Here is a 16309-nt window from a genome sequence, read left to right on the forward strand (position 1 = left end):
TAACACAGCTAAAATACACCTATGAACTGGTCCCCCAAAACTTTTTATACATAAACTCACTTTTTGATTAAAATTGCACTTCACAATACCATAAATTTAATGTTTAAAATATCAGGATGGCATACCACTATGTAGACATTACTTAAGCAGCTGAAGCAAATGATCCTAGTGTAAAAAACAGCTGCTACAGTATTTCAGAAACAAGTTAAGTGAAAACTTTCAGTGCTTTACACTAGTTTTCTCTGGGGAAAAACAATAACAGAAATTCACAAGTTAAAAAAAAAAAAAAACAACCAAAAATGCCCCAAACCAACATTTAAGACATACCTAGTCCATTAAAAACAAATTATTTAAAACTTTATTGTTTCACCTACTTGTAGTCTCTTTCCCAGAATTTGACAGGCCTGGCATATGAAGTGATGAATATTGCACTTCCCAGAAAAGGATTCAGTGGAGTAGAGAAGAAAGCTGACACAACTGCTTGGACAAACAACATGGCAGAATCTGTAGGATAAGAGAATTAAGGAAAGCAAGGCAACAACTACTTTTTTTTTTAGCTTCTGTGATTGTGTTCAATACAGACAGCAACACTAATGAAGAGCAAAACAAGATCTCTATGAATTTCTATGCAGCAAAGACGTTTGCAGCATTTCCAGCACTAAGGGGATCCTTTTTGTTTTTAAAAACAGAAACAGATGGAAATCTGGCACTAGACATGACAGTCATTCCCAAAAATTCAGTTGAAAATACTAACTCAACATGCCATTCAAACCAGCTTACAGAAGTTTAAAATGCAAAACTCAAGGACTAAAACCATAATGACTCCTGTAAAAGCGAATGACTATCAAAAGGAAGTAATGTGATTTTCAGAATTACTTCTGGCCCATGTGTTTTTTTACATCAGGATGCTATTCCTACCATTACCATATAATTCACAGCATTGTAACAAGGCAGAAAGTGTGCACAGCTTCTTTGTAAATACTCACTAGACAAACCTGCTCTTTCATCAGTTTTACCCCATAACACAGAATCCATTACAATGCAGTACTCAGAATTATAAATAGACAACTTCAGAAGAAGGTTTGCATTTTCAAAGGATACGTGGCACAGCAAAGGGCTGGGCAAAAGCGTGGAAGGCAGACCCCCATGTGATCTGCCAGGGAGCAATGTAGGTATATACAAATCTCAATTTATAAAAGAGTTCCCAAAGCTACAGGGGGGAAAAAAAAAGAGAAAAACAATTCAGTATTTTCACTAACAATCAACATGCCTTGCATCCTGAGGAATTTACTGGTCATCCTAGAGTTCTTACTGATCTACCAGAAGCTTTGAGACTTTGAAAAAGGATGTCGTTATAAAAGTAACATAAGATGCACTTCCTAGTTCTACATACAAACTCAGGCGATGTTTAGAAACTTACATATGGTTTCTCAAGCCAACAGAAATGCTTTGGGAAAAAGAAGTCTTAGCTGCCTTACAGCATATCTATTACAGTACAAAAGACTGAGAATCTGCAAGAATACCTATCAGATAGGACTATCCATCTGTTTTCCCCTTTGGATGAACTGAAACACCTCAAAACAGAGTGAAAAGTTACCTTGCTGAAGAGTATGGACATGAAGAAGAGATCTAGCAGCATGGTCTCAGTAAAACTTTTGTAATCAAAAGTAAAGAAGAGCACTGTGAAAATAACAGTGACATACTGGCACGTTGGGCTACTGAATGATGAACGCAGTAACTTCAAGCCAGCTATTGTGATCATTAAAGCACCCAACCTGTGTAAGGAAGTCACAAAAAACAGTTATTACCTGTTATCTGAAAGGGGTTTAAAGATCACTTAAGCTATGCTGTTATGTAATATCAATCTCTTCAAACTTTGATTTGGGTTTGCTTTTGGAATTGTGGGCAAAGGGCGTTAATAATTTGCTGGTTTTTTAAAGATAACATCTGATTTTATCTAAAAAAAAAAGGTTACTATCTAAATCTTTTCATCAGTACTCTCAAGCCAATCAATGTTCAAGATTATTTCTAAGCATGCCACTAAAAAAGAAAAAATATTAGGAGATGAAATATCCTTGTGGTCTGAAGAAAAACCTGGTCTTTAATTTAGGTTATGAATACTAAAATGCTAGATTAATCATCAAGAGGATGTTAATGAACATTGGATTATCATTTCCTGCATGACTATACTGCTCTAATTTCTACAGAGGGAACAGCAATTTTTTCAGACATAGCAACTGACATATCAAAGGGTTATTAAAAAAAGAAGTTAAAGAACATAATGGCAATGTTCCTCCCAAAGGTCCCATAGTGACTATGATAATGAGCTCAAAGCAAGAACTTACTAGATGCAAGGATTAAAATTAAGAAAGCCAAAAAAGACACACACCACCCCACAAAATGAATCTAACAACTTGCCTCCCAAAATATTTTCTGATTAGTTTCACTATTTATACTCTTTTATTACTAAGAATAGAATTTCAAATCCAAAAAAGACACCTGGTTACTGTTTCTTGGAGGCAAAAAATGCAGGGCTTATTATTGAGCTATCATTTGCTAAGACAGTCAGATACACTGCTCAAGGGATTATAACTAAGATTCAATTTAAGAAGCAGTGTGCAATTCCATCTGGATATGGATTATACTTAGGGGCTAGGAAGCCTGGGGAATTCCTTGATGAGTGAAGAAAGGTGCAGAGGGGCAGCACACTGGCACACCAACTCAGAGAGCAAGTCTGAAATTTACACTTGATAAACTACCAGAACGTATCAACACTATCTTGAACTTGCCATCTGGATAATCATATTATAGACTCTGTAGCTCAACAAGCAAACTTATCACAGTACTAGGTAATTCCACAACCTGCCATCTTCACAGTATATGCTAGGAGTTGAATGATTTATCTTTGCAGGAGTGTCCTGTTTAACAGTGTAATACTCCAATCAGTTTAAGTCAGCTTTATACAGGCTTTCAAATAAAGAAAAGCTTTATTTATTCCTTGCCTTACTCTTAAGACAATACCATTACGGTGTTCTGTCTTCCCATTGATGCCAGAAGTCACTATTTAATTTCCCACCACAGCAGACATACTCAAGATTACTTAATAGCCTTTTCTACTTACTCAGTATCCAGTTTCTTTGGACTAGCAATATTCTTAGCGCTGCTACTAAGCTCATTGAGGACTATCAGTGGATAGATAACATTCTTCTCTACAAAAAGGAGCCAAATGTGAAGTTTCTCAAACCACATAACATGCGCAGCATCTGTCAAGATATATTAAAAAGAAAAAATCAGATGGCACTGTCAAATCAAAAACACCTGGTTATAAAATAAAGACTCTTCATTTAATCAACTTGGAATAACTGTTTTCTTACAATGGACCTTGGTAGTTTATTTAAGCAAAATAAAGAGAAGTTCCTGTCAGCAGCTGCAGTAGAATTTTTGCACGGTTCACACAACAACAGAACAGTTGGCAAGCTACTTGCTTACTGTACGCAGAAGGAAACAAACTGGGTTCCACCTCTTCAATAATTTCAACATTGCTATTGATGAAGCTGTTTGAAATTATGCCTTTTATCTCACACAAAAGGATGTTTTTCAACCCTATTCCATTTGAAGGATTCCTGATTTACAGCTCTACAGAAGAGCCTATGTAACCTGCCAACACAAATGTCTGTCACTTGAGCAACTACTTTTAAACTTCTACAAGAATTGTAAGGTGTGTTTCAAATGACTGCAAATTAAGATAAAAAAATTGTTCTACAATATAGGCTAGAAGATTTAATGTCAGAAGTTGTGGTAAACATTGATGCCTACATAAAGGGCAACAACTGTAGCTTTTCTAGTTTTAGAGATTAAAGACTTAATGCATTTAGTTGCACTTTTCACTTCTTCCAGATAAAAGTCTGACATCATACTACAATTACTATTCATATTTATCCATCTTTACATGCAATCACTGGGAAAAAAAATCCCACAAGTTAGACATCAATGAAAAGACCACACTGAATGGCTGCTACAAAGGTAGAAAGTTTGTGAATCAATTCTGATAATTCTCTGCTCCTTTCAGGAGCAGAATGCTCTCTTGTTTTGACAATTATTTGAAAAGAAAAACCAAAATAGTTTCAGTTTTGTCCAAGGCAGTTTAGACAGGAGTTTCTTAAGTCTGCTGTTAACAATAAAAACATTCCAATAGTGAAATCCCCACAATCAACCACAACATTTATCCATTCTGGAAAACTAATAAGCAGTGTAACCTCATCTTTTTTGCATCTCTGGGGAAAAATTCCATGAGAACACAGGCTTTAGCCTAATGCTAACATGTTAAGCTGCAAGCACATATCTATGCAGATCAAGTTGTAAGACTGGTCCCTTGGTGTCTTCATCTATCAGTTGACCACTCACTATTTTCTGTTGTTAAACATGTTAACAATACTATTAAAAACCAAATAAGTGCCAGGATGAAGTCTCCACCAGCACCCACCTCAGCTAATCCTCTAAAACATCTGAAAACTTAATATGTTGAGGAAATACATAGTGAAACACACTCAATCTTTATGAAAAATTATTGAGGCAATCACAAGAACAAACTTCGCCACTCACGATTTTGAAGACTATGTTTTAATGGAACTGCTCTGAGATAATGTTAACACTCATATTACCATCATCAGTTAAGAGATAGATAAAATGTCATGGAATCAAAGCATGAGGAACTGAGAAACAAATACATTTATAGACCAAATGTAATGAAATTCCAGTGGTGAGAAGAGTAAAGAGATGAAGTAAATCAATAGGTAACACAAGTTGGTCAGCAGCTACAGCAAGTTGAAGGAAGTGTTACAGACAATACTTACTCCGGACTTCAAACTGATGGTATTCCTTGGTTTTCAGCAGCGGGTGAGAAAAGCAATGCCAAGGAAGCTGCTTTCGGAGTTGAGGCAGAACATAATGGGTCACAAAGCCCACCGTACCCACCAATGCATAGAGAACATAACTTAAAATAGGCTAAAAAAAAAATTGAAGAAATTAAGATCTGTCTTTTATGAAAAACATTGCTAGTGTATTTTCCAGCATGAGCAGATGCTCCTGCAATACTAATGCATCTCTTCATGAGAAACTATACTACCAACTTTAAGATAAAACAAGAAACCCTGTGAGAAAAAAAACCTTCATATCTAACAATTTTTCACTAAGCTGAAATGTACTTTCAAGTAAAAATAGTACACCAATCTTTTTTCACAGTCCATTGCTTCTGACCCATATGCATTTTATAAAGGTATTATTCTCTAAAGGCTGAACCCAATTTACATTTCCATCTGCTAGATAAAAGGAGGTACAAGCAAATCATTAGTTTCACATTCACTTGAGAAGGTAAGAAGCCCCCCACAAGACCAATCCCTTCCACAGAAGTCACAAAATACTGTAAAATTAACAAGGGATGATGGTTGGATTTCACAACAATGCTTTCTACACATTAAAAATTTCTCTAAATTTCTACATAAGTCTAGATAATTGCAAAACTAGGATTGCATTATCTTGTCATAAGCTCTTTGTGAATTCTGTGAAGCCCAAGCCTACTGAAATATACAACTGGTGAAGAGCATACAGCCCAGTCTCTCAAACACGGGGGAAAGCAACATTCAGGTGGAGTGCTGAAATCCAGCCATGCAATAATAGAAGGGATATTTTCCTCAGAAAGCACAAGTACATGTGCTTAAGTAATGCACTTCACCATGAAGACGTGAAATTACCTAAATGCATATGCTTTTAAAAATTAGTTTCTTACTTTCGGCAGCATGTACTCTAAAATACATGCCAGAAATTTTCATTTGCCTTACATAAGGCTATTCATCAGCTAGGCAATAATAGGAATACCAAAATAAGAAACTCAGTAACTGCAGCTCTTGAGGGAAACGCTTTACTTAAACTGAAGCACAGGATCTAGTCCCATGCCATTATCATCAAGAGCCACAGATAAACATTAAAAGTATCCAAGCACTAGCTACAATGACAAGTCAAAAACTTTAAACTCAAATGATCTTTAAAGTCCTATAAATAATCATTCCAATAAAGGCATACTGCCCTACACTACAGTCTACAAAGAGCCATGCCAGCATGGAACTGCTGAGTCAAGGTTCAGCCTCTCAGACTTTGAGCACAAAACATTTTAAACACTGTTTTAAAGTTTCATTTTTCCTTATTTCAAAACAATTCTGACACTATTTGAGATTGATGACTCATAAGAGGGTGTTTTGTATCAGAGGCTATAATAAAAATCTAAAACATAGGAAGAAACTAGGAAAGGGCTAAGGAAGATGATCTTTTGAGCACATAAAAGTGAAGACCTTCAGTCAGTCACGTACTTATTATGCTATATGTTTAAATACCAGCTAAAATTACACAGAAGACTCAGTGAACGACCAGAATACACTTTATATCACACCACATACAGAAGGCAAATTGAAGACACGAGGTAACATCTTACCTGTAAAACTGTAAATACTGTACTGACATGAATTGCAAAATAGAGGACACCAATCACTATACACACTATCAGGTCAGACTGCAATCGTTCACTCTGTGGAGTCAAAATAAAATAATTTTAGAAAATACCAGCTTTGACTGACCTGTTAGAATCATTAAAGTTAGAAACTATCCTCAAGATAGAGTGCAACATTTCAATACCTTCTTAATACACAAATGCAGTAACACTGAAACTGATTAAAGATTTTTAAAATTATGCTAGTGTTAACTACTTCCACTGAAGTTATGTGAAATTTCACAAGACAAATCTTACAGCTAAGAGCATCAGTTCAGCTAAATGAAAGACTCATGGTGGGGCAGGACAAATCAATATATCAAATATTTTCTCTAATCCTGGACTGTGAGGTGGTGCAAGGGTCCCCTGATGAAAGCACTGGAAGGGACAATCAAATTTCCTCTTTATGATCTAAGAAGTGCTTAGACTACAGGGCAGTTAAGAGCCCTGGAAGAGTGCTGCTGAGGCCAAGTTACCAAACAACCGGGCTCTTTAACCCTTTTCTGCCTTCTTTGTAGAAGGGTACAGGATAGCTTTGGAATGACCCCGAGGAACGAGTCTGAATTTTCCATTACTCCCAAACAATGAAAACAAGCCATTGCTAACGGGCAAGTCCCGCCTCAAGACCAGTAATGCCAGCCGCAGCCACAAGGGGGCAATGCGTACTTAGGGCCCCAAGTGTAGCTTGTTCCCACTCTGTAAAAACAGCATCAATATTTACAGCCAAGAAAATCATTAAAGGATTATCTACTCCAAAATTGGACAAATAATTACACACAGCAATTATTGCTGCAAAGCCTTAACTTCTCGGGCTACAACTTGCTTTTTTTAAAATCAGTTGTCCTGATTTTAAAAACCACAGTAAGAAAGACTATCAAAATCCTCAGCTCCTCTGCCTCCTTGGAGACTAACACCACAGTTCGAGAGCTAAAGAGGAGCTTGCAGCTCCTATGGTAACTCCTTCCTGCCAAAAGTTAAAAGAATTGCAGTTTCTCTGCTCTAAATATTTATTTGCAGTTTCCACACACTGCACCTCATCATGCTTCTAACTGCTGTATTATGAAAAACCCAGCTATAGAGCTCAGCCTAAAGCTCAGCCCTACACAAAGCTAAATGCATACTCAACTTTCTTTGGTACAAGTTAAACATAGTAAGCTTCTTAAGTCTCTTACTTATTGCTACATTGTGTCAAAAAGAATAATGTTTAAATATTACTACTTCCATAAATATTTAGAGTGCATTTGCACTAAAAATTCAAAGCAGTTTTTAAAGTAAATGGAAAGGTTACATCTGCTTCCAAAGAAAGTAAACAACAAAACAACTTAGACCACCCAAACAAACCACAAAAAGCCCCAAAATACTTTCAATTTTTAATTTCTACTTCTGGAGCAGCAAGCACAAAGCTCTTCCTCACAATTATTAGAAACACTGAGTTAATATAGTTTTGCCACCATTAACTCTTTCCCACTAACTTCTACACAAAAGCAAGCATCATCTATTATTATCCATGTGATAAAAGATGATCCTCAGTGATACTTCACTGAATCCACACCAGGGAATTCCAACTCCCTCTGCTTTTAAATAACTTAAAATTGCAATATCAGCATTACACTCCTGGGGGTAGCACATGAGTCCAGCTGCAGACTGAAATGCTGTGATATCCATTCCAATTAGTACCTTGCTAGGTGACAAGTGTGATCTAAGCAAGATCTGGACGGACGCTATATAAACCAACACAAAGTAAATGCTTAAATGGAATTCAAAAGATAATAAAAAAGCCTACTTACCACAGAATTTCTAAGCTTCTCAGGTAAAGGATCTTTTACTTCAGACAGAGGATCTTCAGGGTTTTTGTCTTCAGAATTAGGAAAAAATTTTGATTGCACTAAAGAGCTTAAAAGAATGACAAAAAAATCCCACTGAAAAGCATGTATTGTTCTGTGTGGTTTTATAATAATAACAAAGTCAGAATTTCTATTACACATTGACCACAAAAAATTAATTTTGGCACATCAGTGCTTTCACATAGTTGAGCTAATTTACACATATGTCAACTTTATAAAAGAATCAGTTCTCTGCTGTACAGAACAGTGACTATTAAAGAGCAGCAGCCAGATGTTCAAACTGCAGTTTCTCTACTAGCAACACAGGATTAATTGAACAAAAACAATTTTAAGTGAAATTTAGCACTCATGAAACAAAACTTCAACTCATGAATAACTGAACAGAAATGTGCAAAATTTGGAAGTAGCCTATTTGGCAATGCCATTTAAAAACCATGAATTCTTTGGTTTAATTCAACAGCAACAACAAAAGAAACCTATTCTAGCCTGTTTAATTAATGAATTAGCCACGCTGATCAAACTTCTAAATTCTTAGCATGCCTTGCTGATACTGAAGCTCCAAAACCTTACACCTAAGCTTTTAGAAGCCCACGTGCAATGTTACTAGTCTTAACAAGCTGTCTCACAACCTCTCAGTGTGATTTTTTTTACAACATCCTACTTAGTGCAGAAATATTATTTCATTTTATGGACAGGAAAATCACTACAGAATGAGCCGTAGATCTTCAAAGGAAATTACATATTGCAATGTATTACAATGCTTAACTGTACCACAGTCAAACATGACCATCCAGGCTTTAGTTTTTGGAAGGAACAAAAGAACAAGTATCCAGGGAAAAGAACCTCATATCAACTGAACTAAGAGTAATTGGACAAGGTTTAGTAGTCAACCCACAGATAAGAAATTTCCTCTGGTGTAAACATTCATGAATCATTAGTTTTGTTTTTCACAGAGGAGGTCCTTCACTATCTACCCCAAGCCAATATTTATCAAATTCACCCAACATTACAGCTACATTTAAATCCAAGTTCAAGCTCTGCCTCACCTAGGTATGTGGCTGAGCTTTTTCATTGGCTGTTCTGGGGGGGTGTTTCTCCTACTGGAACTATTTTGTTTTACATATATCATTATTAACTGAATCAAACACCCTCAGCATCAGATCTCTACTCCAGCACAGAATAACATGAATACCTGTTTCCTTATCCTATATGGGAATACTCATCACAGAAATGTATCCTTATAATTTAGCATAATTATTTGAACAAGTGCATGGAGCACACATTCAATATAAGAAAACATCAACAAATGAAGTGAAAGTATTCAAGAAGTCCCCCTGTGGACTTCAGCTTAAACCAGTGCCTGGAGCACCTCTTTAAACACGAAAAGGGCATATGTGTTATTCCCAACAAACCCAGCAGCAAAAAGATGGCACCTGACCGACATTTTGGAGAACATCAGCAGGCAAATAAATCAGATTTTGGCATGTAAGTGATTTAGCAGAAGTCACAAAAAAGGTCATTGCTAGAGAAGGAACTAGATGCAAACTCTGAGATTTTCTAACCATTGAACCAAGGATATACTATTTTTGACTCGTGCTGGCGAGTACAAGTTCAAACACTACTGAATAATAACATGATTTGAAGTTTTTCCTTGCAACTTACTTCCTTATTGGGGAAGAGATACAAACTGAGTCACTTACAAAAGTACAGAAGGGTCACTGCTTTGTCTGCTGAGATGATACGATATTGCCACTAACAAACCACAAAATATGGAGAAGAGAACGGGAATATGCTGCCCATCCCAGGAATCCTGGAGACAGAAACAAAATGTTAATAAAAAGGAGACAAAATACACACCACTTTGCCTGACACACAAGAATTATGTGTATCACAGAGAATGGAGAAATTAACTACAACTCCACAAAAATAAGCCAGGGCTTTTTGTACAAAAATATTGTTCCATCTTTACCTATGTCTAACTATAGATCAGAACCTCTAGCACAGTGTACATCCCTCAAATCTACACCATCTTAATCATTAAATAGTCATTATTTCTCATAACCCTTATGAAGCATTTTCTGCATTCCTTGAGACCACAGGCTATTAAGAGCTGTATTTAGTCACTTCTAAATTTTGAACGTTACATATATTTGACTCAAGATTTATTTTTCCTAATGTGCTGAATGCAGATTAAACAGCAGCTTTATTTGTGTTTTCCTGATCTGCACCAGATCTACAAAGATGAAAGAGTTATTCCTTGCTAAAGCTTGTTTGTCTTAAATGGATGTGTTTACCAAAGGCTAATGAGACAAGTGCACAAATTCACAGAAAGCTAACGATGTCCTGCAGGTGAGAGTATCATGGGAGTAACCCCTCTAGGAACTTTCTACTCTCTATGATAAAGTGGAAAAGCCACCCAACTCTGAGTAGGACCCACACACGTTACAATTCATTGTAAACTGAGCATGTCTGGTTATTGACAAACACCTGAAATTAATAAACAGAACCAGCATCACACTCCTACTGTTTTCAAACAACATTTCAAGCAAGGAAAACAGGGTGGGTATGGGGGCGTGTATGTGTGTTCCTTGGCCAGCTAACTCTTTAACTCTCCCCTTCAGATAGGCAAATAGCTTCACTCTGACACTAAAAACTATTTCTTGGTTTCTTCTCAAATAAATATTAATTAGAAAACACAATTATTTCACTTCTGCAGCACCAGGAAAAAAAAATACACGTGCCACTTTGAGAGGTTAACATACAACTATATGCAGACTCTGCTAGAAACAAGTCACTTGCGTGATATTTTCAAGAATTGATGTAGAATGGAAATGATGGTAAATGTCATGTGTTTTCAATAAAAAAAGCCCATCAGAGCAGGCACAAATCACACACCTTTTAAAAGCAAAAAATCTGCTTTGTTCCTGCATTGCATCTCCTCTACTGACTTCACAGCTGAGCAAGAATAAAACCCTAGTAAATCAAACCAGTATTTCTAGTTAAGTAGTTGCATACTTTAGATACTTAATACAGAAGGAAGCAGAGAGCAAACCCCAAAATAGATTTACTGTGCATAAATTTTTTCTCACCTTCAGGGCACCATAGCACAGTCCATACAACAATGCTACTGCCACAATACTACAGATAAAACTGTAAAGTGCTGCAAGCAGGCTTGTGGTAGCTGAGTATCATACAAATGAAAAGAAAAGAAAAAACATTATTACGGTCTGAAGTTAGAATACAAAATACTTCAGTTTGTTTACTTCATCAGCCCCCTAATTTCCTCTGATGGAAAAAAAAGACAATTCAAACCAGAGCTGCTACTTGTATTTTCCCCTACAAGTAATTTTTATTGAGAGCATTTTATGTGGCTTTTTAAACCTCCTTAGTTATTGAACAGCTTTACCATGGGAATAGTTAACTGCAATAGAAACCAATTGAGGAAGAAGTGACAGACTTACTAGAACAGTAATTCTATTTCTCAATAATCAATCAGAAGACTTTCAGGCTTTTTAAAAACACAATCAAAGTATTCTATGTTTAGAGGGTAGGAATAAAAACAGTGTAACTACTAAATTTTTAAACTAACATACTGATCTTGGCTGCTCCACATCTCATACTTTTGCCACTGAAAAAACACAACACTCACCATTGCCACCAAAGACATGAATGTCCAGCTGTTCACAGAGATACATCACAAATGTATTCACCTGAGGCAGGAGACCAATGAAGAATACTATAGGGAAACACAGTGTAAACACTACAAAAAAACAAAAGGTGAAAAAGTGGTGAATACAAAAAAACCAGCATGGTAAGATATTTTTCAGTTCAAATTCTATGGTGTCACACACCCCATTTTAACTCAACATCACTGAAATATTTCTATTATAAATTTCTAAGGAAAATATACATTATGTAAAGTCCCACTTCAATGGCTCAGAACTGACTAAATACAGAGGTCATACAAATCAATAGTACTTTCCTTTTAATTGCTGTAGACATGGACACAAGCCAATTCAGGCTTTCCATTTTTATTTAGCAAACATCAGCCAGGAGTGTTTACAGATGAGACTTGTAAGTTTTCACTCATTGTAAGTGAGACTTATCCGAGCCTAACTGCCTGTCTGGAGTTGCAGCCACTCTGACATAAAGGAGGCTAAGCACCCCACCTCCAGGCTTTCTGCTACTAATAGTATCTGACAATTCAACTCATTTTCCCACACCACTTCTGAACATTCTAATCCTAAATGACTGAGTTTTCTATTTGTTTGGGTTTTTTAACAAGAACAGACAACTGTAGGAATCATGAAAACACCTGCAAATTACAGGATTTCAGAACACAAAGATAAATTAATGCCACCTAATTTCAATACAGAAAAGGCTTATGCCTCCACCTGTACATATATTTTTTTCCATTCTAAAGAATAGAAGATGCAGAAATAATCTTCTACGCATGTTCAGATATAGTAGTTCAGATCTAATTCACATGCAACAGCAAATTAAAAGTTTTAAGTTCTAAGTTCTTAAAGATAGAAGGAACAATAACAAAAATAACCCTAACAGACACAATCTGGCAGTTAAGGGAGGTTTTTCTATGATCTTATTGACTTGTAGCTTCAGTGACCAAAAGAAGAAACAGACTTTAAAGTATCTTGTAAAGCACCACAAGTCTCAAATTTAATTTTCTAATTTTAAATGCACAGAATAGTTGGACACTGAAGGACATCACATGAGAAATATCTACAGTGAGATAGATAATGAGAATCTGATTTTTTCCCTACTCCATAGCAATGCTAAACAACAATATAATTCAAAACATGCAGGTTGCAAGCTGGTGAAAAACACTGAATCCTGTATTTTTACTGACACTAATTAGGAAATATACAACTACAGACCAGCTCTTCAATACCTGAAGAAAATACTTTATTAGACTTCTCAAGTCAAATCTCTATTTCAAATCATTACTCAAGAAAGCCAACATAGAGGGAAAATACAGTGTTCTGTCACTGACAGGTTAAAAAGTTGTTTCCCAAAAGTCTGTAAGTCAAACTACCTTGGGCCCATTGGAAACAAAATTACTACACAGATCTGGGAATACGCAATTTTTAAAGACTAGTCCAACAAAAAGCCAGTATTTATGATGCTTTTACAATATGTAACATCCTTGTTTTCTAACAGTGACCAACTAGGTGAAAAGATAAAATAATTATTATAAATGTGGAGTAGATTTAGAGCAATTGATCAAGTGCAATATGTGGGACACAAAAGAAAGCATTTATACTAGTCCTCACTTGTCTGTTGGCAAGGAGACAAGACTTATATTATCTAAATACAAAGTTCACCTCGCGCTGTACATGTTTCTTCCAGTAGCTTTGCCTGGAAACAGGAAAAAAGGCAGCTGAGATTTTTACCTAACAAAGTATGTTTGCTAGCAGCCAACCCAGTCTGCAGCACACACAAAGCATTGTGAAACAGTGCTTCAGCAACATAAGAGCTGCTCCAAGGGCAGGTGTACGATGTGGGGCGTGGGTGGGATGTGCAGTGCAGGTTAGTGGGGTGGTTTTTTTTGTTGGGTGTTTTACCATGTTGGTTTTTGAGGTTTTGGTTTGGGTATTTTATTGTTGAGGGAGTTGTTTTGTTATTCTGGTTTTGGTTTTTTTTTAAAGTAGAATAAGCTGTTCTAGTAATCTGATTTTTAATTGGAAGAACTGCTAAGAAATATAAACCACATATGATGCTACAAGACACCCCAGAAGAACAGTAAAATATAAGGATCAAAACACACTTAGAACTCCTGAACTAAGAAGTTTTAAAAGCTAATGCCAAGATGGACATGGCCTGGTGAAAATGCCACCATATCTTTTAAAACTGGTAAGACTCACTCTTCAGTACTTTTAAAAAGTAGCTCACTTTCACAGGAGGACACACCACCTCCATGTATATTTATGTATTACCATATGGGGATATGGGTGTACACTATGGCAATGACTCCACATGGCAGAAAAGGGAAGAAAATACTTCCAAAACTGATCGAGCATTATCAAGAGAAATGAAGCTAGTTTTGTATCATGAAAGTATCTTCTATATCTTCTTTTTTTATTACTGATACAGAATCAAGTATGCCAGTACATGAAGGGAACCAAAGAATTTGCTCAAAAAGCACCTTTGAAAATGTCTGGACAATTTGTGTTCATAAATATGCAGCTTAGACATTTTCCCTCTGGGCGTTTAAACCCAGAGTTATTGGCAGAGAAAACTGAAGGGGGAAGCAGTATGAGGCATAAAATACAGGATGTTTCTAAAATCAAGTAATAAAACTAATACCCAAAATGCTTGAGTCAGTAATTCTTATTAATAAATTAAAAATTTTAAAAACCCACACTGAGACCAAGTTTTCATTTTTCTTGGACAGAAGACTGTCTGGGGGCATGCAGACGTAACATTTAACTGTTGTAGTCTTTCACAAACAGGTATTTTGATATAACTGAAAAGCAACTGCATTCAGTTTAGATTAGTTCTTACAGATTTTCTTACTCCACCTGAAGCAGGGATCCACAGAAGATCACCCAAATAAGTTTGTGCATTGCTTTAGTGGAGCAAAGTTCCCATGATAAGATGGTCTTCAAATGTTTATGTCTCTCTCTCATTTCTATGGGCTCTGCTTGAGACTACAGGGCTGTTATTATTTTCATAACAGGGGAAAGGGTTCTTGTTTTGGGGTTTACATTGTCTGTTTTCTGCATTAGGTTTAGGAGGGTAACGGAGTTAAATGTTATCAGTATTCTGAATGCACTGTGCTGCTCAGAAAACAATGAGATTACCTCAAAATGGAAATGCAGCTCAAAAATTGTATTTTTGGTATTGCTGATAGGCCTGTTCCAAGAAGAAGCACATTAAATAAGACTTTACCTGTATATAATGTTTTTAAAAATTGTGTCTGTATTGTTCTGCCCAATTGCTAAATACAAATAACCTGACTTAAGAGAACTCCTATTCATTTGCCACAAGCCCCTCCAGAGAGTGTGAAAGAGTACAAATCAAAATATTTTTTTAACTACCGAGCAGCTAGGTCCTAGCAAAGGGCAGTGTATGCAGGTTCAAGTTAGATAAGCAAGTTCAAGGATAAGGGCTAAGATATTAGATAATGAACAACTTTAGTGGAGGGCATCTCTGCCATTTGTTACAGCAAAGCTACAGAAGGGGAAAACGTTCCCCTAAAGTTCTACTGTTGTAAAATAAACAATTCAAATCCATGAAAAAGCCACTCACCTATAACTAAGTCCCTGGCTGACAGCAGCAGCAATGGGTTGGTGAAAGCCATTCCATACAACCTGAACCTTGTTGTAGATATGTTTCTGCTGCCATAATCCAACAGCCAAATCAGACCACAACACAAACAGAAATATACAGGCCTACTATAGGCTATGATACGATTGTGACCCTGTTTAAAAAGAAACCACAAAAACACCAACATTTGTTCATTAATAGTGGATAAAGTAACTTTTCTGCTACAGATACCTTCAGAATCAAAATTAATCACTGGTCATCAACTAATAGACTGTGACTTCACCGCATCCTAAAGTTTTCTTCATAAAATCCTTAAAGCATTGCCTTGCAACAATGCCAGTCTGTGCTTTTTGTGGCTTTGATATAACAAAGACACAACAGTTACATTAAGTTAGACTAAGCTATATATACCCTTAGTCTCAGCTATATTTTATACTATGTTGCTTGCAGTACTAAATGCTAGAGAAGCTCTGACTAGGCTTTGTAAGCAACTGAGAATAAATCAATTTTAAGGAAAAAGGGATTAAACTTATTACTTAGATACTGCTTCTGCTGCACGGGGGGAAAGAATCTCTATTGGTGTTTATCAAAATACAACTTCTTACACAAAATTAATGACTTGCTGCAGAGGAATAATGCT

At 36.2% G+C, this 16309-nt stretch overlaps 1 protein-coding gene across 8 annotated transcripts in view; it reads right to left on the reverse strand.

Moving 5' to 3' along the window:
* PCNX1 (pecanex 1) overlaps window positions 1-16309 on the reverse strand; it is an 88983-nt gene that overhangs the window by 22735 nt on the left and 49939 nt on the right. For all 8 annotated transcript variants that reach the window (XM_030949964.1, XM_030949962.1, XM_030949961.1 and 5 more), the window contains 11 exons: window positions 15652-15823; window positions 12032-12142; window positions 11472-11563; window positions 10083-10192; window positions 8326-8431; window positions 6485-6577; window positions 4854-5004; window positions 3122-3263; window positions 1598-1775; window positions 1102-1210; window positions 375-504 (listed from right to left, as the gene is read on the reverse strand). In XM_030949964.1, the coding sequence (XP_030805824.1) occupies window positions 375-504; window positions 1102-1210; window positions 1598-1775; window positions 3122-3263; window positions 4854-5004; window positions 6485-6577; window positions 8326-8431; window positions 10083-10192; window positions 11472-11563; window positions 12032-12142; window positions 15652-15823 (1394 nt within the window). The remainder of the gene's footprint in view (window positions 1-374; window positions 505-1101; window positions 1211-1597; window positions 1776-3121; window positions 3264-4853; window positions 5005-6484; window positions 6578-8325; window positions 8432-10082; window positions 10193-11471; window positions 11564-12031; window positions 12143-15651; window positions 15824-16309) is intronic.

Source organism: Camarhynchus parvulus, chromosome 5 (assembly GCF_901933205.1).
Source record: "Camarhynchus parvulus chromosome 5, STF_HiC, whole genome shotgun sequence".
Taxonomy (NCBI): domain Eukaryota; kingdom Metazoa; phylum Chordata; class Aves; order Passeriformes; family Thraupidae; genus Camarhynchus; species Camarhynchus parvulus.